Genomic DNA, 27,050 nt, shown 5'->3' with positions numbered 1-27,050 from the left:
TCAACACACCGCCTCCATGATTCATGTCACCTCAAGTATTCTCCTCAAGTAATGTTTTAACTGTCCAGGAAAGGGTTTCTGTAACTCCACGTGAAACACCTTGTCTGTGCCCATGAGGCGTAGGCTTCAGGGGGGAGGCTTTCAAGGACTGCTGTAGGTAGATTATTCCTTGCTAAGTGCCAATGCTTTTGAGGAAAACCTGAAAGTATTCCCCAGTCTCTCCATTATTCTGCAATTTGGCTTTCCCCCCTAGAGGCTGAGCTCTTCCCGTGAACAGCAATGTGGTCTCCCCTTGTGTCCACTAAACATGTGTCATGGGACAGGACCTGGCCCCTGTCTGGCTGCTCCCTGAGAAGCCTGGTGGAGTCTGAGGAATCTGTTTCTGCGAGGATAGTTATTGCTGTACTCACCCCGACAACTTCTCTGCTCACGTTGTTTTATACTTCACCTTCTTACCTGCCTGGTTTTTTTTTCCTGGCTTTTACTTTCCTTATTAGTCCATTTCTGCAACAGCCTCTTTGCACGGTGACGTATACTGGGTGACAGCATACTCTTCTGAAGAAGAAGGAAAGAAATGTCCCTTTAGCCTGGAGACCACCTTCATTGCCTTTCCCTGGAGGTGGGTGTACCCTACACATGCTTAAGCTGGAGATCCTTGAAATGTCCTTAGTTTTGGCACCTGCATTTTTGTAACTTTCTAGTCATGCCCACTTGTACCTTGGGCATGAGACCCAGCTCACTAAAGTGAAATGAGTCTTGACAGTAGATCCAGATCCTGCGAGTTCCAGGAGGGCTGGTTCTGGGTCTTCCACAACGCATGCAGTGTTTCTGCTGTCTCAGCCCATCCCCCAAACTTCATACTAGTCAAAATCAAAGACCAACCTGTTTCATAGTAATCATAGATCTGCACAGGAGCTGGCTTGGGATGGGTCACTACAAAGTCCTGCTCAGCTGTGAAAGAGATTTCTTTCCTTTTCTTCTGCGAGATCTGGGAATGGATGGACAGGGATCACATAAATCTTTTTATTTGTAAAACAACATCTGGAGCAGACCAGGGTGGTAACTGATAGACTGTATGTTCCAAATCTCATTGATGCCACACATACAGATGTGGGACATCCATTATCTGAAATATGTTTGGAGAGTCCAAATTGAAACTGAAAAGTTGTAGGTTTCCTATCCTGCTTATATTACCTGATTCTGTAGTTATTACACATCCTATTACCAGAGAGGGGAAAAATGTCCCAAAAAACTGGGCTTAATTCTCAAGGGTCTACCAATGGTCAGGACGATAAAATCTGGTATCCCAGCCCCTCCCATTTCAGACAGGAACATTATGTGCCACCAAGAAACTGGGAATCAATGTGCATCATGGGCATATTGGCTTCTGTTGTTAGTTCTGCAGGGCCCCAAGCAAAGTTACTTTTACTATGTAAATGCTGAGCCAGGGATTAGATTACCGGTTACATTTGGGAATGAACTAGTGTAAGAGAAGGAATGGAAATCTTTCCAGAGGAGTTTAGGGCAGTGTTTCATGTCCTGTTGGAAGAACTGAAGTTTACGAGAAAACTACCAAGGGGACATAACACACAAAGGAACATCTTTTGTGGTGTTTATCTGATATTGACTGAAAAGAGAAAGATTTTTGATTAATTTCTATGTGCTTTTGTTGTTTAATTTATTTCTAGGTGCTAATGGGGCAGGCATCATTGTGAAGCCGTTTGGGAGGTTGGGATGTTACATGCAGTTTGAGGACTAAGTAGCTTAGTGATTACAGGGGAAAACTGTTGAGGAAGGAACATGATAAATGCACTTCACAGAGCGCATCCATGCTGTAGATGCATCTATTACATGCTGTTTGCATCCTTTGTGAAAATTAGATGCACAGTGATCAGAACTTACATTTTCCAGATAAAGAAGGACATGGCTTTTCTTGTTTTCTACTTGCATCACTGTATGACTGGCAATGAGCTTTAAAACAATGAAATGGAGATAAATGTATTTATAAACAATGAAAAAACAAGTGCTACCCCAGATCCTACCATTGCATGTTTATGGGATTCATTCTGGTCCTAGCCAGGTATCAAGGGCTGGCAGCTGATTTTTAGTCGATACGTTGCTGAACAGATGAGTAGACTGAGCAAAACCTGCTGCTTAGTGGGGGGTACGAGCACTTCCCAAGTGCATGGGAGGCACTGCAGTTCATTTAGGGAATACTGCCTGACTCTAGTGTAGAGTTTTCAGAATCAGTCTGGCAGATTTCCTACACTTTCCCTACCTAGGCACTGCCAGCTCCCAGTTGTACCTGCCAGCTGGTCAGGTTCTAGCTGGAACCCTTCCTAGTTTTAAAGGTGCGAATGTCTGTGTGCTCACAGCTCGCTCAGGACATTCCCTCTACCTGGTAATGAAGACAGTGCAGCCATGCAAACACCTCGCAGGGCTTGTGGGTCAACAAATGATCCTTAACGAGGCCTTTGCTTTCATCATGACCAGTCTTCTCCTCTGTCCCTGGGATGACTCATTTAGTCTTGCTCCTATAAGTTTACCTTGTCCAGGGAAGACTTAACAGGAACAAAGCCAGACAGCATCTTCACATCGATAATGACCATGTTGGAGCTGCTACGCTTCCCTGTGTAACTGAAACAACAGAAGCCCTCGTCAGTGGGGACCGTGCCTGGGGAAGCAAACCTCAGCTCTCTGCTCCTGGTCTCATACAGCACAGGGAGGCTGGCATGAGGCACATGCACTTGCTGACTGGCTCAAATGAAGACACTGGGGAGGCCCCTGGTATGAAGGGGCCAAGTATGTGCTACCACCATCAGTTACCGCGACAAGGTCTTTTGGGATACTGTGTTTCACAGGCTGGTATCATCAACACATTGATCAGCTCATGGTTCTTGACTTCGTAAGCAGAACTGAATACACAGGGTAACCTTCTCTGCGTGCCTTGTCAACTGTGCAACTGGTTTGTTGATGGCACATTACCTGCTTATGAGGACAATATTAAATTTCGCTGGTTGATCCAGTGGGCAGGAAGCATTTGATGTCTGTACAGAGAGTGAAAATCCAAAGGTCCCCTCTGGAAGGTGAATGTTGTATCTCAGTGCTGTCTGGAAGAGGAAAAAACCCTTTTGTTCAGGCATGACAAGAGTTTTCCTTGCATTCCAGACAACAAGTATCAGACTTAGTCAAGTTTCCTGACAACGTTGCTCTTGGTTTTGTGAGGAAGATCCTTGCTTACATCAATGACAGACACAAAAGACTAATGCTCTTTAACAGTGAAGGTGCTTGTACCCAGAGTTACCTCCCTGAGGCAAACCAGCTCCTGATCAGAAAGGACTCTTTTTTTCCCCATGCTGTGAGTCACAATGTGGGTTGGAGGGAAAAGTTTAAATAGTTTAGGGAAATAAAATAATTAGGGAAAATAAAGAGAAGTCTGCTAGACAATCATCAAAAAGATCACTGTGTTGTGTGCAGAATGTGAGACACAATGAAGAGGAGAGCAGACGCTTACTTGCGTAAGTACACATCCACTGCCATTCACTGTTAGGCTGTATTTCCCAGGGACCTCAGGAAGGGGAATCTGTTGCAGCAGGAGCCTGTTTGCATTGTTGACAATAAATGTCTTCTCAAAAGCCTTTTTGGAAGTGATCTTGACTACATTTTGTGTAACAGAATTGTAGGTAGCCTCACCATAAGCAGCAAGGGCTTGAAGAGCAATGACTGTGTCCTGAAGAAAATAATAAAAAGCAATTAGCTACACAGTGTGGTCCGTGCAAAGGAGGTCAAAGTTATGGTTCCAGTATGAAACATAGTTATTTCATCCTGGCTAAAGAAACCCTGAATTTGCGCATAAATCCAGGGTTCCCGTATATACGGAGCCGTTCCATTCTGACATGTATGTTTTAGGGTGGAAGAAATCTCTGTACTCATATAAAGGTCTCAGGACATAAAATCTGAGCACTAGAGCATACTTCTAGAGTTTTTCATGGTGGTGAAGCATGTATTTTCTGGAGAACTACTACAAAACACTTCTTGGTCATGTAACAGCTGGAACTTGGTGTTTTCTATGCTCATCCCCAACACAAGTATCTGTATTTGTTGCTAGTCAGATTAATCTTGTATGGCTTTAACTTTTTCATAGTGAAGAGGGAAAAAAAAGAAAAAGGGGTATTTTGGTCTCTTTAAGAGAAATGCTTGGTCTCTGTGTGTTTCAGACATGAGGTACAAAAGAGAAATAAGACTAGGTAGTCAAAGCCCTGCTGGCACCCTGAAGCAGTGCCCCATGTCCTAGGACTGGCTGGGGAGTGGAAGGGAGTTTTGGCACCTGGGTGGAAGAAAAACCTCCGTAGGGATTCTGCTGCCTGATGATCCACTGCACAATCCCTGAGGCCTTTGTGAGATCTTCTTGATTCTGGCTGGGTTTGTAGAGCAGTGCCAACAGCGCGTAACTGGTGATCTCGACTTCAGCTGATGGGGCATGGTCAAGGAAGGAGGGAGATTTTTCTGATGGAGACCTCTCCTCCTGCTCCCAGTGCTGCGAGCCATCTGAATAAACAGAGGGTGAGGAGCAACCAAAATGGGTTATGTGTGTCACTGCTGCATGCTGCCTCGGAGGTGTGCTGTGTCCTGGCCTCTTTCTCACAAGTAATCTCTATGGAGCAACAGGTGTGCTGTAAATTAACTCCATGTATTATTTGCAGAGGTCGGTGCATGTACCTATACTCTCAGTATTGTTAAGGCTAGACCATGAACCATCAGTAAGATCTGTTCCCTCTACCCACTTCCCAAATTCCGCAAATGGTTGAAACTCACCAACTTCTTTTGCTGATTTCTGTAACTCTCTGAGGAATGAATCACATTTTTCTGCCTTGCCAGTTAAGCAGAAAGCGTAGGCCATGAGTGCCTGAGTGTAAACATCACTGATATTCTTCTCAGATGCAGTCTCCAGGCAAAAAAAGGCATTTCGGACTACAGGGTACTTTAAAAAAAAACACAACAAACCAAAGCAAAACAAAACATATGGGTTTACTTCTGGACAGTAGTCTTCACCTGGACAAATATTTATTTTCTTTAAACCTGTTCTTCCTCCCGTCACTATCACAGCAATGAGAATGGGACCTCAGTTTGTATAGTGATTTCAGGAGAGACAATACAGGATTATTTAAGGAGAGATTTCAGAGAAAACATCAGACAAATCAAGTGGCTTTTCAGTGTGTTTTTGAAGATGTCAGTCTATAAAGAGAAGACCGTTTCTTTCACAGCTAATTCCTGCTTACCTCCATGACAATAATTCACTCTGCACTTTTATAGACGGGAGTCTGTTGTTTTAAACAAATCCAACCTAGCAGTCTCTCCTCAGTGACTCTGGTGTAATTTTAATTTAATTCTGTGAAGTTGTACTAGGTTTACAACAAATAAAAAATGTTTACAGATTGACTCTTGCCCTTGCCAATGCACTAACCAGGAAGGCCCTCAGAAAAGATATGACAAATTGGAGGCAGAGAAACTCATATATTGAAGTTTAACATCTCCTCTGTGGTCTTCTTTGTACTAGCCACTTTTTAAAAAGGATAGAACAGCTTTTCACTGTGATGGACCTTCATTTTTCCAACACAGCTTTTAGTCCCCCTTGTAGACTTTATGGATTTACCTGCAATAACTTACTTTCTTGACTGAACCATGTCTGAGGCTAAACTATAGCGTGTGGGTTACTACTTTTCAAGTTTCTTTATCAGAAACTAAGAGATGTCGCTAAAGGTCTTGGGTATCTCAAATAGAAGACCTAACCTCACTGAGACCTGTACAATTTCTGCTTGAACAGTGATGGCTTAAAAGATATAGAGATGGGGAACTTCTCTACCACAGCAACTAGTGCAGATACAGAGCGGGGTCACGTTCCTTGGGAGTACTCTCTCCTTTCTCTCTTTACTACAGTTTGTAGCAGATGCTGGAGCCAAGCCAACAACTGCAAACCAATTCCAGCTGAATACCAGCAACTGAAGGTCTCCTTACCGAGCTGGAGTGCCCAGCTTCTAGCATGGCAATGGTGATGTAGGCAGAAAGCGACAGCTCATCATCTACTCCTCCCTGAAAAGGACACAGAGAGAGGAATAATTAGCGAATGCCATGAGTGAGAAGTCTTTAAAAACGAACTGCCATATCCCAGCTGGGAGTGCAGTCAGTTCTGGAAGCAGGCCAAGAGGAAGGAAAGCATACACAGAGCTCTTAAATGGCTCTTAAATCAAGAGAAACCCATTGCTACCATCTCAAAAAACAAACAAACAAACAAACAAACAAAAAACCCCACAAAACACCAAAACAAAACAAAACAAACAAACAAAAAAACCCACAAAAAAACCCCTTCCCTCAAGCTTACAGTTCTGTAACCCTATCCCAGGTGCTTGTAAGGTGTAAGGTACAGTGTGGGGAAGCTAGCTGAGCTGAAAATAGTCATTGTAAGGTGTGGAGAGCTAGCCCTTGGCAGAGGTCAGGCGTTTGGAGTAAAGTATAGCTTTTGACAGTAGTGGGAGAGCATATTCTTAATGAAAAGACTGTAAATTTGACCAAGAAGTAATTCTCTACCACCTTCAAGGCGTTGTTGAAGAGTGTTCCAACGCTTTGGAAACAGCCATCTGGCTTCTGTTTGCTTGCCAGCCACATCAGGGTTTGAGCCTGGACATTGTCATCAACATAGATGAAGTGACTAGCTTGTGCAAATGATTTGTACACAAAGGCAGTGAGCCTGCAAGGGAGAGATGAAGAAGCATTGGAAGTAGGAACAGAAAAACTCAGCCCTCCCATTCATGCTATGCATAAACATGAAGAGTTACAGCCAACATGCTGATGGCTTGCTTTCTCTTGGTGTGCTCCTCTAGGAGAGGTTAGTTAAAGGAACAGTAGCTAGATGGGACATAGGAAGGGTGTCCAACACACTCTGTGGTTAATCCTGGTTATGTGGTACTTAGGGACATGGTTTAGTGGTGGACTTAGCAGTGTTGGGTTTGCAGTTGGACTCAATGCTCTTAGAACTCTTTTCCAACCTAATTGATTCTGTGATTCTACAGAGCAGTGCGGTGCATTGGGTTCCATGGGAGACAGCAGGAGTGTGAATCAAAAAGTTAGTTGGGTCTGTAGGGATCGCAGCCTCTCTGCGCACCCTGCCTGGCACGGGGCAGAGAGCCATTTTTCTTAGTGCTTACAGAGCCCCGATCTTAGACAGCTCTGTACATCTGATTTAGCTAGTAAAAGTGCATCATGTGAATTCAGTGCAATTTAATCTCTGAGCCACTTCTGCTCCCAGTACTCACCAGGTGTTCCCTTCTTTATCTCTGGTGCCAAAGATGCTGTAGGACCCGTCGGGATGTTTGTATGACAGCTGCTTCTGGTAGCCTGAAAAAACATGGAAGAGGAAGTGTTCCCTAATTTAAAAACAAAATTCTGTTCTGTTTGCTGGCAGATTTATCTGAAACCACCATGGGAAAGAGTGGAAAGGCAATGTATATCTACCAAGCAGCAGGGGATCCCTGAAGGAGCTTAGATGGAAGGATGGAACATCTTGTCCAGCAGAAACATGGAACAGGCAGAAACAGAACAGGCAGAGCTGTCTCAGCTCTGTGCTCCGACTAAACTAACAGGATTAGGATACACACTGTGCCTGGGTGGAAAAGAAGAAAGGGTCTGAAAGGCGGAATCTCAAAGGAAGCATGACAGTTGAGTCTCAGCAAAATAGGATAAGGAAAAACAGAAGATAAAAGAAAGGTAATAAATGTCTTGATCAGGGCAGACTCTTGGGTCACTGAGCTGTGCTACAGCAGCTGTGCCATACTGCTCGGATAGCCACTCTGCTGCTTCTGCTCACTGGGCCTCAATGGGAATTTCAGCATACATTGTAAGGGAAGCGCAAGGCTCTCACCGCTCACTAAGTATCCGATGGCCTTGGATTTGACCTCCTCACTCAGCTGCCCTGTCTTGTTCAGGTAGTCCAGGACGTAGATGTTGGGTGCAAACAGGACCATGTTCTGCTCCCCACAGCCAAACGGCATCTGCAGGAGCTGGTGCACGTTCTGCATGGCAGTGCCCATGATGTCACCTGGGGAAGAGGAGGTGCCAGGGGGGATTAGCACAACTCATAGGCACTGAATTAAGCAGTAGTTTTTGTTCCGTAGTCAGAGTCGTGGAAAGTCTAGCTAGGGTTGCAAGCCTTTCCAACAAACACAAAGCTCTCAGTACCGAGTGATTTGTTCTGTTCTGCTTCGCAGTCAAAAAAACCCTTGTTCACCTTTCCTTAGTCTAAATCACCCACACCAGAAACACTACCTATTTCAGTGCCACTTCAAGCAGATACTTCTTATTAGAAATTAAAAAAAGTTGTTCCAGGAAACTTCTGTTTCCAGAGGAGGGAAGCAGAACAGCCCAGAGATGCTACAGTGAACCATATATTGCAGAATTGACAACTAATGCTGAAAAGGGGCACTGGTTATGCAGATATATCACAGACCACCTCTAAATTGTTATTTTTAGGAAAGATGACACAAACCCAGCAAGGGATTTCTAGAATGAGCTGAAATCACCAACATTACAAAGCAAAGATTTTGTGACTAGTGAGTCACATAACCAAGTTCAGGTCCCTTTCAGGAAAAGATTTCACTAGCATCTCTGATTTGCAGGTGGGCGAGTAGAAAAAAGTCATACTGGCATGAGTCTGGCTGAGGTCATAACTCAGAACTGTGCTACTTCAGAGCAAAACATTCAAATGCAATAAATTTAAACAGAAAAGTGAAGAATGCAACCAATATTTAAACTTCATTCCTCTGACACAGCAAAGAGCATTGCTGGACAAGATAAGAATCAGTCTCTTTGCTCAAAAGTTTCCCACACAAGGAGTGGAAACTCACATTTTGGATCCTAAAAAAGCTTTCATTTTATATTTTTACATTTTCTTTCTTTTTATATTTTATTAATTATATATTTACCAACAACAGAAAAGGAAGCTCTGGCTGATCCTTTCACCACATTTGTAGGTAGATCTAGAGCAACATCTTGAATAACCACGGCATCTGTGGAGAAAAATATTGTGTGTTGTGGTCATTTGTATGGGAACGTTCATCATAGCAGTGAAATGCTCCTGGTAGGAACTGCACAGTGCAAAATTACGCACAAGAGACAGCAATAGGCAGAAACTCACAGCTGTCATGAAGAACCTCAAGGCAGAAGGAGGCACAGCAAAACCAAAGTGGAGAAAAACAGACCAATTGGTGCAGTAACTGTCATTGATCAACAGAAATGAGTTGAACAGGGTAAGGCTGGTGGTGCTCACAGGCTGTAGTGTCTGTGAACCTTGAGGATTTCTTCAGCATAATAGTGGGGACAGCTGGTTGGTGAGGGTCAGGGCTGCTTTTGTGCCTTTTTTAGGCAGAGCTTCAGGAAACCTTGGAAACTACTGTCAGCACCAAGATAGTGTGGAAGAGAATGTTACATTCCCTCTCCTATTCCCATTGGAAGTGGAAAGCTGCAAGCTACAGTTAGCCTTGGAACAGAGGACAGCAGTCAACATGAGTGGTGAAATGCAGGACAGATTTTCATGAAAAGGGCATCTCACTTTGATAGTTTCACAGCAGCCTTCTTTCAACATCTCAGCACTGCTGAGTGCAGCGCAGGCACTGTCTAAGTGACGGGCACCTGCTCACACAGGAATTTTGTAGCGGGGAACTGAACTGTAACACTCACATTAGCTGCCATTTGGGCAGCTCTGGGGAAAAGGGGAGGGACAGCATCAGTGAGTGCTGTGGGAGAGTGCGACCTCCAGCCTTCCTTACAGTTCCTCTCAGGACAGCAGTACGTAAGACCCTTACCTTTTGTACAGATTAGGGAGTTTTGGGTCTTTTCCCTTCTGATGCCTTCAGGCTGCATGGCAATGGGAAGAAGAGACACAGGCAGTGGATGAGAACAAAGCACGCAGAAGAAATGCAGTGACAGAAGACGCAGCCCCTGCTCAATCCTCCTGCATCATAAGACAATTGGACTGAAGCAAGTTTACAGGTTCGTACTTGATGTGGCTGCTACTAAAAGGGAGCTCCCATCAGATGGAGTCCCCCACTTCCAGTTTCTCCTCTGAATGAGGGAGACATGCACTTACCAACACCCACTGATCCTCATAGAAGAGGACATCAGATGGGAGTGGACTTGTTCTTAGATTGAATAGCCAGACCCTGTCCCAGCCAGATGAAGGTAGAGCCAAACCAGGAGTTCTTTAGGGAACCTGAAAAACTTTTACTTGCTTTTGGTACTTTTGCTACATTTTCCTTTCCTCATGGGAAGTACAGGGCAAAGAGTAAGAGCCGTCAGCAGTACCTCAACCAGCAGCGTTCTGATCTGGGTGTCCCTGTAGTCAATACTGATGTTCCTAGGTGCTTTGTCTCCACAAGCTTCATCATCCTTGGTCTCTGCAGTAATCCTGAATACTACACTACCTTAAATAGTAGCAGAAAAGGAGAAAAAATATAGACCTTTATCTTGCAGAATGATGGCTAAAGTAAGAAAACTTATCTGATAATGAATATCTACAGATATCAAGTAGTGCAACATAATGAATTGTCAGTCACTGCATGTGAGACAAATGGGAAGAGAAATGATCTCTGAAAACAGGAATGATAAACACACTGCAGTTCTGAAGGAGCTTTTTAGTCCAGACAGCTAGAAAGACCAGTGGTAGGCCAGGTTCTCCACATTTTAAGAGGATCAGGTTTTTTCAAGTGAGGTATAAATTGATTAGTATCAATCTCAGGACAGAAAATCAGGTGGATTCAAAGGCACTTACCAATTTCTTTGGGGAAAATATTCCAGACATAGGTCTTTCTTTGCTTGGCACATATACATCCATCATCCTCTGGGGAGATGATTTTGGCCTGATAATCAAGGGAATCTGACAGCGAAACATTAATCTGAGAACAGAAAGAGGAGTGTGATGGGATGATTTTGTACCATAGGCAAATAGTGCTTTATTGTTAGAGGGGGGTGAGATAGTGTCTGCATCTGGTGTTAACAGCGTAGAGCAGATTTAAAGCCTGCGATGATGGTGTTAGATGAATCATCCATCAGATGTAACCTTAACAGTATTCCCTTTTGCTTCTCGTGACATTTTCCATTGAGACATTAAATATCCTATGCATACCTCTGATTCCCGATCAGGATATTTATATTCAGTTGTCCTGGTGCTAATGGGTTTGAACTAACTTGCAAAGGAAACCAGTTATTAATGTTTGTTCTTCTATTGTTGTATCAACACTTGGAAAACACGGTTAAGAGATGAAAGCCTCAATAACTGAGATATTGTTTTTCTAGGATGTTTACAATCCTAGGCCTTTTTGTTTTGTTAGGTCAAACTTAACAGAGCTTGGGGAAAAAAAACCTCCTAAATTGTGTCTTGGTTTTTCCTCCTTTGATGATGATCTCCTTGTGAGATTGGAGAGCTAATATTTAGCATTCAAATCAAGCAGAGGAAATCTAGACTACCTTTGCCTCTTTTTTTTTTCCAGAATTCCAAAATACAACATAAATAAGAAGCCAGACAGAAGATCCCCGTTATATTTTTCTTCAGGTATCCTTTAATCTGTGTGTAAGCTCCCTCCATGCAGAGGTGCAGTGCACCTGTGGTTTGGAGCCATCTTGCCTGGAAAGTGCTTAATATTGAGAGTACAGTCCCCCAGTGCCTGGGAGCAATAGAGCCTCTAGCTGGACAGATACTCTGTGGTGCAAGCACTGGACTTCTGTGCTCCCTGTTTTGGGAACTTTGGCCCCTGAGAAGGGCTTGTCTGCTCTCCACTTCTTGCTTTTCCCACTTCCTTCTGTCTGGTAAGCACAAGCCCTTCACTTCTTCACATTTGCAAATATATCCTGAAAGAAAAGACCTCAATAAAACTGTCAGTGGCTCACATGGCTGTGGATAGTGAATGATACTCGGCAAAGCATTTGCTTACTTCCTCTATGGATCTTGAGACAGTTGCTTACATACCCATCCTAGTCACAGCTCACACAGAGCTCCCTCTGCTTTGTAGCGATTTAGGAGGACAAATCCAGTCAGGATAGTCTGTCATCAGGTAGAATGACCAGTGTACACCATTCAAGAGCAGGGACAGATCCAGTCATCTACACCAGTCATTTTGCTGCAGCTTCTTTGAAGATGGGGTAAGGTCTAAGAATGGAGTCAGAAGTACACACCTTAATGCAGCGGTCAAGGTAGTTGAAGACATTCGTTCTAAGCAGGAAATCTTCCCCTTGGATGATAGAGTACGGCAAGGTCAAGTCCACAAAGAAAGGCTGGAAGGCTGTCAGGGTGGCAGGCACAGACAGACCAAATCCCACCAACTCTTCCACACAGAAGGCGCTGGCCTTCCATTCGGTGATGGTGTCAGGGATGGTGTATGAGATGCTGGCTTTTCCAGTAGAGCTGATGAGAATGGAATAAGGATGAGTTTAGAAAGGATGAGTTTCATATACCTTGCTTCTCAGTCCAGGCAATGGGTCTTGAAAATCAGCACTACCCTTATTCTGTCCACAGAAATTCAATATCCAAGTCCCCACAGAATTTATTACCCAAATCTGCTGAGGAAAAACCTATCTGTAAGTTCTTCTGCCCATAATTTTCCTGAGTTTGGAAGGAAAACTCAGAATTTTTGTTACATGGACCCATATTTTAAATAAAGGTGCCCCTCTTCTTAGGAAAGGAATATGTTTCGTGGTACACATGTTGTGAGAATAGACAGAGTAATTTTATCATGGGGAAGAGGAGGGTAGGTGGCCAGGTGACGACTGAAAAAGCTAAGTCTTTGCAGGCCAAAAGGTAAGAAGAGGTGACAAGGAATTGCCGCCTTGCAAGACATCAGGGGACATATTGAGTAACTCTTAAAAGTAAGGCAAAGAGATGGAAGAAGCAGTACTCACTTAATTAGAACTATATCCCAAATCCAAGTTTCAGGGAAGAATTCCCGAATAGTCTCAAGGATGAGTCTCTTCCCACGTTCCTCTCTAGCAATTTCGGCTGATAAGAGATAATGGCAATTTAGTCAGAACTGATGCAAATAATGAAGACTCCCAGAAAGAACATGTCTTAATATGCATGGGCGTATGAAGGAAGATCAGTGTTTACCCATTTATTTCTGATACTGTTGGTAATGCCACACAAACATTAACTAGTATCACCAATGTATCTCTGAGTTAGGTATAACCTGGTATCACAGAGAAAGAAAACATTACTTGAAGTGCTTTGGTTCCTTGTTTATGAGCATGAGACCTAGGGCAAGAACTCAGGTCACTTGGCTTTCAGATCTGTTTGCTGTCCACACTGTTGCACTCTTCAAACAAGCTCTGGTCAGAAAGGAATCAGTGTCAACAGCGTCAGTTTTGTCTGACACTCTACTGATTGCCTGGCATGAAGCTAGACATGAATCAGAAACATAGACCTGAAAAGCTTTTTTGGGCATTGGCCATTATCCTAAGCCGTCTCAGTCTGTGCCAGACCAATATTCAATATCAGTACCAATGTGATTCATCAGTACTGTCCATGTCACATGAATACCACTTCATTTAAGGAAAATATTAAAATCTCTTTCCTGTCCCCTTTATTACCTGATGATTTGACATGGTGTGTGGAAGCCATGAATCCTGCATTCAAGAAATATGGGGAAGGTCTTGCAGTCTCACTAGTACACACAACTGGCTGATGAACCTTGGAATTAGTAAAAAATTTCATGCCCATATCCTGTAAAACACACATTTCAGTTTTAGCCATAACCATACTGTAGCTGGGGTTTATTCCATTCCTCCTTCTTTCCCATTATCGCCTTTCCACCACAGAGATGCTCAGAGACATCTCTGCAGAGACTTGTGGGAGCTTTGTGCATGCTGGAAAAATCACAGCCGGCACCAAAGTCAATTGAGACAATAAATGTCCATGAGGAGGGTTTGTCAATGTATAAGTTTTACTAACAGTGTCATTTGCAGAAATAACTAAAGCTACATAAGTAAAAACTCACTTCAACAGATTTAAGTAATGTACAGGACATTTACCCTGAGGAACTGATATACATCTGGGCCTAATCCAGGCATTACAGGTGTGTAATACAAGCCTTTGTGAAAGATGTTGTCAGATGAGACACAGGGGTCTTGGGGGTCATCTTCTAGATTGAGCCCATCAAAGATGTAGCCTTGAAAGTCTTGGAGGGGATGCAGGCTGTATATCTGGGGAAGAAACACAAAACCTGTGTGTGTGGAAAGATCAGTTCTGATCACGTCATCATGTGCTGCAGATTGCCAGAGCTGACATGTTGGCCTGTTTGACACAATGAGCTGTTTCCTGGATTGAAACCTGGCTGAACAGCTGGACCCAGAGAGTGGTGGTCGGTGGCACAAAGTCTAGTTGAAGGCCAGTAACTGGTGGTGTACCTCAGGGGTCAATACTGGGTCCAATCCTGTTCAACATTTTCATTAGTGGTCTGGATGATGAGGCAGAGGGTACCCTCAGCAAGTTTGCTGATGAAACAAGACTGGGAGGAGTGGTTGATACGTCAGAGGGATGTGCTGCCAGAGACCAGTCACTGGTTAAACTAAATCCCACATGAAAAGAGGACTTCCAACTGCTGATAAACAAAAGCTTTGTATTGCCTATTATAGATGCTTTTTGACTAGCGCATGCAAAAAATGGTAGAAGGCTAACACAGTCTAACAATCTTAAGTGGAAAGACACTGTAATGGAGGCGAAGGAAGCAGTGGAAGGGTACAATGCGTTTGTTTGGGCAGCTCACCGTGTCTGCAGACAGCTCCGTCTCAGACTTCAGGAGCAGCACGCTCTGGTCCACTGCCCTCACGGCACAGAAGGAGTTGGCAGCAGCTTCGATGACTAAACTGACGTTGGAAGCTGAGCGCATCTGCTTTTCAGAGAATTGCAACCAGACCTGCAATTTATCAAACCGATGTTGGTATGGCTCATCCCTATGCCCAGCATTGCTCTAGGGGTGCGTGTGAATGGAGGGCGAGGAGAGCAGAAGGCTCTTCTGTTAGAGCACAGATTGCTTGGAAGAGAGATGTCTGGTCTCCACTGCCTCTATTGACCGGGCCTCCACTGTAACGGGGGCTCAGGTACAACCACATTGAAACTCCTGTGACAGCTTAAATGGACCCCACCTCAAGTGATTTAAAATAAAGGTGGATTCTGTTGCCGCTGTTGTCGACTCAGATCTTATTATGACACAGGCTACGTGTAATGAGTGTTACAGTAAGCAAATCATATTTTTACTAGGTCCATAGCCCACTTTAGCAAATATTGAAAACCGATTCTGTTTTGAAACTATTCAGAGCAAAATCTATTTCACATTTTTGTTTGATAAGAGGGAAAATAAAAAAAAGGAGTGGAGGACCTTCTCAGGTAACTGGAAACATTTTGTTTAATCTCACTTGTTTTGTTTTCTCCTAAAGTTTTATGGGGTTTAACTTTTAGGAACTGAAGATTAGAAAAATCTTAACAGTGAAATCTGATTTCAAAATGACAAAATGTACCAGTAGAAAAAAACATGGAAGGAAAACTTAAACACCAGATTGCTATTTTTCCTTTCTTTTCCATTTGTATTTAGTTCTGGTAAACTCAAATTGCCTTTTTCACAAAAAAAGTGTAAAAATTTAGATTGAATAGTGAAGTGGGGTAAGGCTAAAGTGTGCTCGCTATGCTCAAGAACAGATGGTCTAAACTAAATAGGACACCAGTATAGTTCAAGAGAGGGAGGAACTATCTGGGAGTTGAGTGGGTTTCCTGAAAAGTAGGTTTTGGTGTTTAAGATTTACTTTTTTATAATAAGGCCAGGAGGTGGTGGTAGAGGAGAGGTATAAGGCCATCAAGAAAGAGGAGAAGTGAAGAGAGTAATGTTGAGACAAGTGGGTGGAAACAAGAAAAAATCCTGGAAATCTGATGGGAATGTGTGCACAAAGAATTTGTATTTATCTGACAGCAGGAAAGACTTCTGTATCTTAGTGCTTCTCACCTTGTTTTTGAAACACTTCTCAACTGGAAATCGGACACTGTCTGCCACCAGCTCCTTGGCAGGGTGTAAGGTATATACCAGCAACCGGAGGGCTGGAGCCATGTTCTCGTTGATCACAAGTGGGATGGTGAAAGTGCCGTTTTGCTCTGTTCAAAGAAAGAAATGGACCCGTAAAGAGACAAGTGCAAAGGTCTGCTGTAGTAGTAGCTGTCCTCCGCTGGTGTATGGCTGTACCAGTCAGTGGAGCAATCTGCACTTAGATGATAAACTGAAAAATCCTGGATTTGCTAGATAGGCCTGGGTTTAGATCCAGATGCATTCAGATTTATTGTGGGTTTGAACATGTGGCCAGATTCAGAGAGCCCCCTAAGCCACACACTCTGCATTCCCTACATTGTCCTTTGGGAAGATCTTTACAGGACACTACTTCTTGACTCATACCAAATGAACTAATTGCTGGACTAAATCTGAATTTATAGTGATCTTAGTGGCAGCACTACTACACGTGCATGAATGGGGCGAGATGCAGCCCTCCCATTAGCTGATGTATACATCCAGAAAGTCTTGCCTTGGTCCTCAGTTCAACCATTCCATTCTTTTTTAAACAAATAAATTTAATGCAGAAACATGGATTGGCAACTTAACTTACCAGCTTGGATATTAACTTTAATTTCCCCTGTAAGGACAATCTTGCCTTTTGCCATGCCCTGTGCAGAGAAGAGCAATGTATTTATGGGTTGGTAGTGGCTGGAGGAAGAAAGTGGCAATCAAGTTCAATGTACACCAACAGGACCATCAAGCTGTGTACAGTGAGATTGCTCCAAATGCTTAAATATCAACTTTAGGGCACGGTGGATGCTGCCACTGCTGCTGCTGTGGCTGGGGCCCTTGTCACTGATCAGGAAACAGAAGAAAAAGGAAGGAAAGAGAGAGGCAGAGAATACCATAAAGAGTTCCTTGGAAGGAAGAGACAAGAACCCTGGCCTGAGACATTTGAAGGTGGTCCCTTGCTATGAAACAGAGTAACGTAGCCAGAAATGGAGGTCATTTTTCCTGAGTGAGTAGATTTTCCCAAACCATCTCAGTGCTGCTTCTGTCCTTGAGTTGTTGGCCATTGTGCTGGCTGTTAATACAAAAGCTGGAAGAGCACTCACTGCCGTAATTGCTGTGGATGGACTGCCAGATAGCTGCCCAGTCCAGCCTTTTCAGCAAGCCATGCAAAAACCACACACTCACCACATAGTAGAAGCTCATGGTACTGATGTTCTCGTATCCTTCTGTGTTCAAAACGTAGTGCACAGTGATCATCCTCTTCTGCCCACAGCTCAGGTCTTTCCACAAAGGCTCAATCCTCACAAAACTGCTAGTCCAAGAGTAGAAGCGCTGGATGGAGAGAAATGCATCAGGGTAGGACGGCTCTATCCAACCTTCAGAGTGGCACTGGTCACTGGTTTTGTAAGTTGCCTGAGGGAATGGGGAAGAAAAGGAAAACAAATATGTCACTAGAGAAATTATTATCACATACAGACATCAGAATGATTAATTCACGCAATGCATACATTTAAGAATTTCATCTAAAGCCAAACTGGTGAGGAAAAAGCAGCAAAATGGTCTTGCAGCCTTGCAGCAAGCCATTGCATTGCTACAATTCAGGTGTTCCTCACTTCTATAGTAATCTTTGAGAGGTCTAGAACATGAAATAAGCCAGATAAAGCACATATTACCAGAATTCAAATTTCATCCCATCTTTTTGGGGTTCAGTCTGAGAGCAGCCATCTCTCTTTATGTCTCTATTCAGCCTAGTTTTGTACTCACTTTCAGACTGATCTCAGGATCAAACATTTTGGACGTATCAATACTAAACTCTGCAATGCCATTATCATCAGTGGTGAAGTTGTCTGTGTTCTTGTTATTGACAAACAGATGAACAACCTCATTGGAAATAGGAGAGTTGTCTTTGCCTACCAGCTTGATCTGTAGAAAAGAATGCAAAACAGGATCAGCATGTTATCTTTCTGTATGTAGATACCAAAGTTTTGCACTCCTTTGCTCTCCACACAGCAGAATTACATTTTCTTCTCCCTTCAAAGCAATACTTAAGAACTGAAATGTCTCTCCACTTTCTGGGAGCTATCTCAGCTATCTTATGAGGTTTGGAGCAGAAGCTTCCTCAGCATCTGCTACATCATTGATAAAGTCCTCTTGTGGAGCAAGAACTTCTTACATCTCGTCTCTTTCCCGGTCAGACCCTTCTGAGTACACATTTCCAGTTTAAAGATGTACTTCCTTTCTTCCATTTTCCCCTTTCTTAGTCTCAAGAGTTTGCTGCTGATACTTTCAGTGTCTGAAAGCCTTCTCTCCAGATCTTTGTTTTGAACATTTTTCTGATTCTGTCCCCACTGACTCTGCCGTTTATGTGTTAAGCAAACAACAAAATAACAGACACCATTAGGTAAATTCTAGGTTGCTAGAACTGACATTCATTTAGAGGCTTGGGTTGGTTTTTTTTTTCAGAAAAAGATTGGAAAAGTAATAATATATTAAGTGCAAGCTTAAGACAGTGACTATCCTTACTGTTCAGAAACAGCATGGAGAAAAATGACCTCTGAAACAAAAATAACAATAGAGAACTAAAAGTATTCAGATGGATGTTAACTTCAGTGGAACTGAAGGCAGCAAAACTGAAGGCAGACAACATATGGCCAGCAACAGATGTTTCATAGCGCAGGAAAGGACCATGAATGCCATGTGATGACACCAGGACAGGAACTGGGACCTGCTGCATTTTGAGAAAGTACAAGCATCAGTGGCTTCCAGACAATAGTTCATCTGATATGACCCTCAAGGGTGGGGTTTTTTTTGCTTGGGGTTTTTTGGTTTTTTGAGGTTTTGTTTGGGGTTTTTTTGTTTGGGGTTTTTGGTTTGTTTTTTTTTTCATAAAAGCAGCCTGAGGCCAGTCAGCAGCTTTGTCTCTGAGACGTGACATCCCAGCTTCCTACCATATGTCTTTTAGCATGTTTAACCTCTAGCGTGTGTGTGAATGTGTGTGTTTGAGGAATTACACTGTGGCACATCACCTCGGGGAGCCTGTTCACTCCCATCCTCCAGAAAGGGCTGTTAAGGTGCACAGCAATCTGAAGAATGGACCAGGAGTGGGGAACATGAGAAAGTTATACAGACATCTTCCAGAGAGGAAAAAAATCCTAGAAAGACAATCTCTTCTCTCCTTCCAGCTACTGGTAAGATGTCCTATCATTGAAAAAAAGCTGAAGTGAAGGAAAGAGAGAGATTCATCCCTACCATTTATACCACTGACAGACTTATATGGGATTTGTCATGAAACACAGAATAATGAAAAAGCTTTTTGAGACAGAAACTTGATTTTTTCTTAAACGCCTTTCACTGTTTCTTCCCTCATCCCCCAGTGTTTTTATTCATCTCTGGTTGGCATACAATGGTCAGTTCTGAAGGGAGAGGCAGTGATTTATATCAAGCTTAAAATAAAAGTTAGAAAAATGCTAGTTAATGTATTGTTTTGTTTCGAAGTATTTCTAGTAGAATCAAACTCAGAATATAACTAATAGTCTTCAATATTCAGAATTACCAATAGGGCACTGTATGTAGAGAAAGAAGATTGGGGAGAACGCCCCCCCACTCCAAACAGTACCCTAAATGTTCCCATTACCATTGTCATGTGATTGCCTGTCAGTCATCTTCAATACAAGATCTCTATGCCCTTGCTTACCTGTCCAAAGTAAGGAATTCCTCTTTTGTAGTGGCGATCCATGTTCTCAAAGTGTATATTGCTCATCACCCGGGTTATGGAAATAGACTGAGTAGCTGTAAGTTGCAGGCCTGTAAGAAATGTCCAGAGTCAAGAGAAGATGTACTTTGTCTTGCAAATAGCTTCATCAGAGTTAGCATTTGCCTGGAGACTATCACTGTGCTTATAAAAATGGAACTTCTTCAGGAAGACATCCCTGTACTCAGCAGGCAGAGGCTGACTATCTCCTGCTCTCCTTTTTGACCACATCACTGTTGCTGTTTCTGACTGTCTAGAAGGCATTACCTGTTCCTTTCTCTGTGACAATGGCTTTCACGTCAAGATTCCTCACGTAACCAATGCGGTTTAGCTCAAAGATGTTGGAGCTGAAAACCTGGGAGAGGCAGCCCTCTGACTCCAGCTGGAAAGAAGAAAATAAACCCAGTTACCAAGGATCACAGCTTTCAAAGGCTGCTTGCAATACATGGGACCCTTCTTTAGTGAGTGAAGTCTTTTTCCTCTGCTTTTAATGTGATTTATACAGGGCTGATGGAGACATCACTGTCTAGCTTTTCAGATGGGAAACTGAGTCACGAAGAAGGAACATGCCAGTTCTTCTTCAGGCCTGTAGGAAACCAAAAAGAGAAATGAGGTGCCCTGATTCCCTAGCTAGTGATCCAAGCAAACAGATGAGTAGAGTGAAGTGAAGCATCCAAGACAGAGTGATGAAGGCAGAGAAGCAAGAACATAGGAGAAGACAAGCACAAAGAGGAATAATAATCATGTATCATACGTCTTTGGTAAATGATTGACAAACTGGGCTTTTCTTGCACCTCCCGTATAAATCAAAATCCCTGCACACACTGAGCTGGACTTTCCCTTCAACAGGCTGGCCATAGGTGTACCTAGGGGAAGAGGAAACAAGTCCGTGAGCTGATGCTTGAATAATTGACTTAAGATCACATATGCAGGAATAGATCCAGGATAAGCAGTGAGCTGGGAAGCCAGAGAATGGAATCATTTCACAGGCTTTTTCCTTAACTCTCCTGCTGTTACAGAAAGATAATACCACTCAGGAAGTGAAATCTTAATGAGTTCTATTTCACCCCTGAACCAAATCCATATCTTAAACATAAAAATAAATACCTCTATAAGCATGATGAACAGACATGGCTACCTACCAAATTATGACTGTTGTCTCCACTCTTCAGCTTAAGCTGGAATTCTAGACTTACTGAAATCAAAGCAAAACTCCTTATATCTGCAAAGAGATCAGGATCTCACCTGGATTCTAAATTACAAGATCCTGGTAAGTCAGGCTGAGGATTCAGCTTGGAGGAGGAGTTAAAGACAGCTGGAACCCTAGGATGCCTGCTAGAATTTAAAGATGCTGCTCAGCTGTATGAAGGTCTCCCTCTGAAGTAGGTTATTGGGAGTGAACACATCCTGCTTTAACAGGGGATTTCTCAAAAGATTTATTCAACCCACTAAACACTAGTTGGAAGACAATATTCATACAATAAAATGAAATTAATACACAAGTAAATGAAAGCTCCAACCACCAAGTCCACTCTGACCAGCCTCTTCTGAGGACCTGTTTATTTTGGTCTCTTCTCTAAACCTTGTTTTATTCCCCGGTCCTTGGGAAGTTCTTTCTCTTCAGCATATTTCCTAACCACTCTGCACCTGATACTTACACTCCACAGACTTTCACTGTGAACTCTGAATCCAAGACTGTCAGTCTTTCTGGTGCACTGACTGTGACATCAAATCTTGGCAACACTAGGACAAAGAATGAAGAGAAAAAAGATACTGGCATATTGCAAACTTGCAGGCCCTCCTAAGAAGAGAGAAAATGAGGCTGTATCATCAGTGTTAGTCACAGATGGAATGGGACCCCCGAACTGGGGTGCCAAAATGGTCAAGAAGTGGCCTGACCTGCGAAGGCTCACTAAAGTATTTCTACAATGACTTGAGGAGCAGTCAGGACTGAGGTGAATCCTGTCATGTCTAGATGCCTTGCAGAGCTTTGGCCAAGAAAGCTCATGGATGTGGCTGGATGAAGGTTAGTTTGTCACAGTGAAATTTGCAGCCAACGTATTGATTTGTAATGTAGATTATTTTCTGGCTGAATCTGTGAAAAATGGTTAATTTCCCTTTGTCTTTTTACTGCTCTTCTTTCCCCCCTCTCCCTTCTTAATGACAACGAATTGAAGTGGCATTTGCCAGGGAGGTGTTTGAAGTTTTAGCGGTCAAAAGAATTGACTGATAGGAGTTCATCTCTAATAATGTTTTCTACTCTGACTAAAAACATACTGTGGCATTTACCATATTCCTCCACAAGGAATGAGTGATTCGTTTTATCTCCTGACTTCTTTGTTATGATAATTTTGTAGCTCCCCAGGACAGGCTCTTCAGTTAGTGGGAATTCAATCTGGATAATGTTCATCTCCGATGTCACATTTTGCCACTGAAAGATCCTGTTGCCCCGTGGATCCTGAAGAAAAAAAGAACACAGACTCACAGTTTGTTTGCCTTGGAAATATTTTGCTACGCGCAAACAAAACCAGAAATTAAGAAGAAAATAGGGCAAGTTCTTTAACTCGTTGGAGAAGTTGCTTAATGCATGTGCACTAAGACAAATTATGCCTTTGTACTCTGATTATTAACGTTGTTAGATTCTCATCTTCTGATATCTGATTTAGGCATCCTGTGCCAGCCTAGGTATTAGCCTCAGTCATCAAGAGAAGTTGCACAATACTGCTAGAGTATATGTTGCTCTAGTTTTGTGTCAAGAGGGGAGAGAAAGAAAACCTTCACATTTGTTCCACGTGCATCTTGGCCTTTAGCAACCCCAGCTGTTTTTTTCAGCTACCAGAAGAAGTAAGTAAGTAAGTATTTCTTCTGTATTCACTGGGGTGTCATTTGCCTCTTAGTCTATGGTATGCTAGTTAGACTAAAGAAAACTTGCTCACACCATTTACTTGAAGTCTTTAAAGACTTTGAAGTCTTCTGGCTGCAGAAAAACACATGTAAAGCTCAAAATATGTAGGTTTCACTGCAAACAAAATAGTCAAGTGACTTCAAGGTGTAACATGAAAACTTGTAAGAATTATATCTAGATGTGGACTGCGATTGCTATTTTAAAAATCACCACAAAATGACATGGAAGTGTTAACATAGCTAGTAATCGTATCCACAGCCTACCCTTGTTCATAGTTCTGAGCAGCACTTGAGTTATGAAAAGATATACTCCAAAATAAGTTGGGCAAACTGGAAGAGGTGGAGGGGAGTGAAAGGCAGGCAAAAGAACGGTACAGCTTTTGACTGCTGGAATGAATATAGGTACGCTTCCCATGTGAGTAAGGTTCAAACAACATCCTGGGATTTTATGAAATTTCTGTTAATTTTTGCAAGTGCTCTCACAGGCAAGATTTGGCTGTGTGTGGACACATACAAACCAGTGTAAGCACATGTGCCCTAGGTTTTATCTTTAGATACATAATACAGTGCAAAGAGAAAAAATCCTTACCTGAATTGCAATCAAGGGGTACTGAAAGAGGAAAAAAAAAAATAGGAGAAGAGATTAGATGGCTGAACAAACACAGATTATTTTCCCCCAGGACTGTGAGAAATGTATAACCTATAATCAGTATAATACCAGTAATCAGAGATCCTCATCTCTTATTTTGATCAGTTTAATAGCAGTTTTACTTCAATAAGACCACATAAAGGAAAGAGATGAAATGAGAATGGTGGGGCAGGTTCTGATCATACTGGATTTAGTGCAATCCCAGAGCAGCTGAGTTCTAGAGACGCATGAAACGGTGATCTGGGTTTTGATCTTACATCCTCACTCTGCTCATTAGCACCAGCTCTTGCAGTAACACAGTGCTGTATTCTGGTTATAACCACATAAGAGGAGGCCAGTAAAGACCTATCTCTTGATTTATGTACTCTGAGCATGAAGGCAGCTTGCTGGCAGTGAGGAGTGCCTCTGATGAGATAAACAATTGTGGTAGCAACTTTTCATTTTCATTTCCCCATTTCTAAAATGAACAAAGTACTGGTGGGTGACACACCAATTTTTGCAAGCAACAATTGCTGAATAGTGATAGCAAGAGACTAAACCATGGACTTTCTGGTCAGAGCTAAAATAATGTCTGCATCAACAAAGTCGAGGGGTTCTTGAGCCTCTTTCCCAGCTGTAGCAGGAGTCAGGAATCCAACCTGCTACACACTTGCAATCTTCCCTGTGACCCTAACATAAGGGTGGGTTATAGCATTGCTTAGGAAATCATGCTAATTCTTTGGCATTTAGTCTCTCTAATATCTCATTTTATCCACAGAACTGTTTATTTAAAATTTGAGAAAAGGTTGTCTCCCAGCAATTTTAAATACAGGGGAATGTTACTGGTCACTCACCATCTCCTGAACAGGTTTAAAATTGAAATCCAGGGCAACAACACGAAACATTACTGGAAAGACAAGGAGTAGGGTGTTAGCATTAACTGTAGTTTATTTGGCTGAGCTTGATGTTTTGCATTCATTACTACTCCCGGTTTCACTAGATCTTCAAACAGTTCAATTTGCACAAGATGCAGATAATAAAACACCTTTGAAGGTAAAATAATCCTACACAGACTTTGCCAAGGGGACTTTTCCCCAACATCGAGTTCTCACAGTCTTTCATGAAAGTTTGCTTAACCTCAGAGAAAGGGGATGACCGAACGAATAGCCACTGTGCAGGTCAGGCAGTCTCAGGTGATAGCCATAACTCTTTCAGCGGCCATCTGCGTGATGTAGGCAGATTTGTTCCTCTTCATTTCCCCATCTCTAAAACAGGGTTTGTTGCTTTGAACATATGAAAGTTCCAGATATTATTTGAACTAGGTGAAGTGTCAGGTTTTCCTAATGCACTGTAATTCCTCTTAGTCCACTTTGTTCTCATCTTGTACAATTTTTTCCCTTACTTTCTTTACTTCTTTTTTTTTTTAAAAAAAACAAACAACAAAAAAACAACTAAAACAAAACACCCAAAACCTGAAAGGAGAATGATGAATTACTGTGCAAGGCGAAAATAAAAATGTGTGTCAAAAATGTCCTTAAAAAGCATTAAGTTTTCATCACCGAAATTAGGCTACTGCTTCCCCTGCCTCAAAATCAAGCCATGTTTGGTGGACACCTTGGTGGCACCAAATTCTGGTTGGCAAGCTTTCCTTCATGCTATGTATCTACGTAGATAAAACTTATCCCTAATTAAAGTGTAGCTGATCCAGTCTAATGGCTGTATTTGGCTGACCTGTGGAAAGAAGTATTCTCACAGTGTTTCCTAGTGTTCTAGCTGTGTGCTAGAAGCCTTAAAGACTAGCAATGAATTAAGGAGTGGATCTAGATGAATGGTTTTTTGTATACATGGTGCTCTGTTTGATGGCCAGATGAGAAGTATAGATAGGGGAATAACATAAGTGCAGGAAAGAAACCAACATGAAAATATAAAGTCCCAAACTGTCAGAATCCAGTAGGTAATAGCATGATTTTGTCTTTAAAAACTTGTAGTAATTTTAAAGTACCATATTTCACTCATTATCTTTGACTGTCTTTGACACTGACCAGCACCACAGGCAGAAGGCTGGTGGAGCATTGTTTTATGTCAGGCACTTAAATAGTAATCTAATCACTTCTTTCCACTACCTTAACCTGTCACCAGGAATGAAACAGCAGCAATAAAATCTCCCCTCTTCGGTCAGCTAGGAGGAAGGGACAAAGAAAATAATAGAGACCATGGGATAACTGTTGCCTGCCATCCTGAAGATGACTCTGAACGTCACAGCAAATACTTGCAATGGTTTTAACAGAAACTCTGAAGAAGCTGCCTAGACTCTAGCTTAATCTGAAAAGTACCTGGCAGAGAAATTCTATCCGAATAAATTGCTTCCTAAGGGACATGTTATAAACTAAGTAGATATTCACCACTCTGTCCTGGTTTGTAGATGGGTTTGTCTGTCTGCACGAAGATGATGCTGTCCGTGTTCCAGATCATCACTGACCGCCGCTCTGCTAGGCTGACCGTGGTGCCCTTGGCAGAGAGAGAAATGAAAGCCAGTGGGGCAGAATGGAGAGGAGGAATCTGTAAGGAAACAGAAAAACAAGGGGAGGTTGCCAGTCTTGAAGTCATTTGCTCCAGAACCTGTACCTGTGGCATGGGGTCCTACAAAGAGACACCCATCTCATCAACTTTCTTGGACCTTTCTTATTTCTTACGTCTATTAAAAACACCTCCTTGTCTGTTACTATATATTTCTCCTCCACTTCTTTTTTTCCTTCAACAAGTCTTATTGCTTCCATTAATTATTCCCCTCCAGTGCTCTCTGCTCTGATTTTCTTGTTCCTCCTTACACTTCTTTTCCGTTGGGACATAAATAAAAAAAAAAGAAAATTACCGTGAAGTTGAAGCACTGTAGACTATTGCTTGCTGTCATGGTTTTCTCAAAAATAGTGGTGTTAACAGCACCATATTCTAGGATGACTCTGACAGATATTGTCTCGTTAAGGTTAAGGAACTGCAGGCAAACTTGACCTGGAGAGTCAGTTTGGAGGACAGCAGGCACCATCAGGACATACTGCCTGTGAGATCCAAACATCAGAGTGATCACATCATAGATAAAGAAGAAACAACCTCAACAGGATGAAACAAATACGAAGTGTTATTTTTCAGTACCCACTGATTAGATCAAATACAGGACACTCTGCCAGTGCCCCTCACTCCTGCTCTGCAGCTCCCAGCCCAGGGTTCCCCACACAGCTCTGCCAATGCCCCCAGCTCTTGCCCTTTTGCCCTTTATCTGAGTCCTGGACCCCCCTGCTTTTAGCAAAGCACACAAATGTTACTGCTGCTACAGTCTTTTCTGAACACACGTCAACTTCTATGACAGTTCTGCAATAGGCAGAAGTTCTGCTTCATATTAAATGAGAAACTTTCTCTTGTCTTCCACATTCCAGTTTAACTTAGCTCTTCTGATATAAAAGATAAGTCATGGCAGTATTTAATAGTTAAGTTAAAATTAGTGGCACTAATTAGCACTGTCTTTAAAGCCTTATCACAAATACTATTAGTAATAATATGATAGTTCTTACAGCTCAGGTTCCTTTGCAGCTGTTACATGCTGGAGAAGAATAGTCAAAAGAAACTTCAGCCACATTTTTCTCACTGGGTGACAGAAGAAAGAGATAAACTCTCTTCCCCATAAACAACT

The 27,050-nt window shown here is 42.5% G+C and overlaps 1 protein-coding gene across 1 annotated transcript; it reads right to left on the bottom strand.

Annotated features, from left to right (window-relative positions):
• Positions 1-478: 478 nt before the first annotated feature.
• Positions 479-26,408, bottom strand: LOC119148983 (ovostatin-like). The gene is made up of 34 exons (XM_037389789.1): positions 26,238-26,408; positions 25,768-25,924; positions 24,220-24,272; positions 23,327-23,347; positions 22,123-22,291; positions 21,492-21,576; positions 20,588-20,699; positions 20,101-20,215; positions 19,777-19,886; positions 17,847-18,005; positions 17,268-17,495; positions 16,681-16,738; positions 16,032-16,177; positions 14,802-14,951; positions 14,068-14,238; positions 13,627-13,759; positions 12,943-13,039; positions 12,220-12,448; positions 10,816-10,943; positions 10,354-10,468; positions 9,855-9,906; positions 8,976-9,059; positions 7,916-8,092; positions 7,311-7,392; positions 6,589-6,745; positions 6,016-6,090; positions 4,816-4,981; positions 4,328-4,548; positions 3,515-3,730; positions 2,986-3,110; positions 2,547-2,637; positions 1,903-1,971; positions 883-988; positions 479-555 (listed from the first exon to the last, which is right to left on the bottom strand). The coding sequence occupies exons 1-34, from the start codon at positions 26,406-26,408 to the stop codon at positions 494-496; spliced, it is 4,290 nt and encodes a 1,429-aa protein (XP_037245686.1). The 3' UTR covers positions 479-493.
• Between the last annotated feature and the right edge of the window lie 642 nt (positions 26,409-27,050).

This window comes from Falco rusticolus, chromosome 5, assembly GCF_015220075.1.
Source record: "Falco rusticolus isolate bFalRus1 chromosome 5, bFalRus1.pri, whole genome shotgun sequence".
In the NCBI taxonomy this organism is placed as follows: Eukaryota; Metazoa; Chordata; class Aves; order Falconiformes; family Falconidae; genus Falco; species Falco rusticolus.
The sequence above is the reverse complement of the archived record's forward strand: the minus strand, read 5'-3'. Positions and strand labels throughout refer to the sequence as shown.

What these genes read in the sequence shown, in the direction of transcription:
- LOC119148983 (XM_037389789.1), bottom strand. Translation starts at nt 26,408, where the DNA reads ATGGTGCCTGCTGTCCTCCAAACTGACTCTCCAGGTCAAGTTTGCCTG. An exon ending in CTACAAACCAGGACAGAGTG is followed by an intron (nt 24,273 to 25,767) that starts GTGAATATCTAC and finishes TTGTCTTTCCAG; the next exon opens with TAATGTTTCGTGTTGTTGCC. An exon ending in AGCTTCCTTTTCTGTTGTTG is followed by an intron (nt 8,093 to 8,975) that starts GTAAATATATAA and finishes CCTCTTCCCCAG; the next exon opens with GTGACATCATGGGCACTGCC.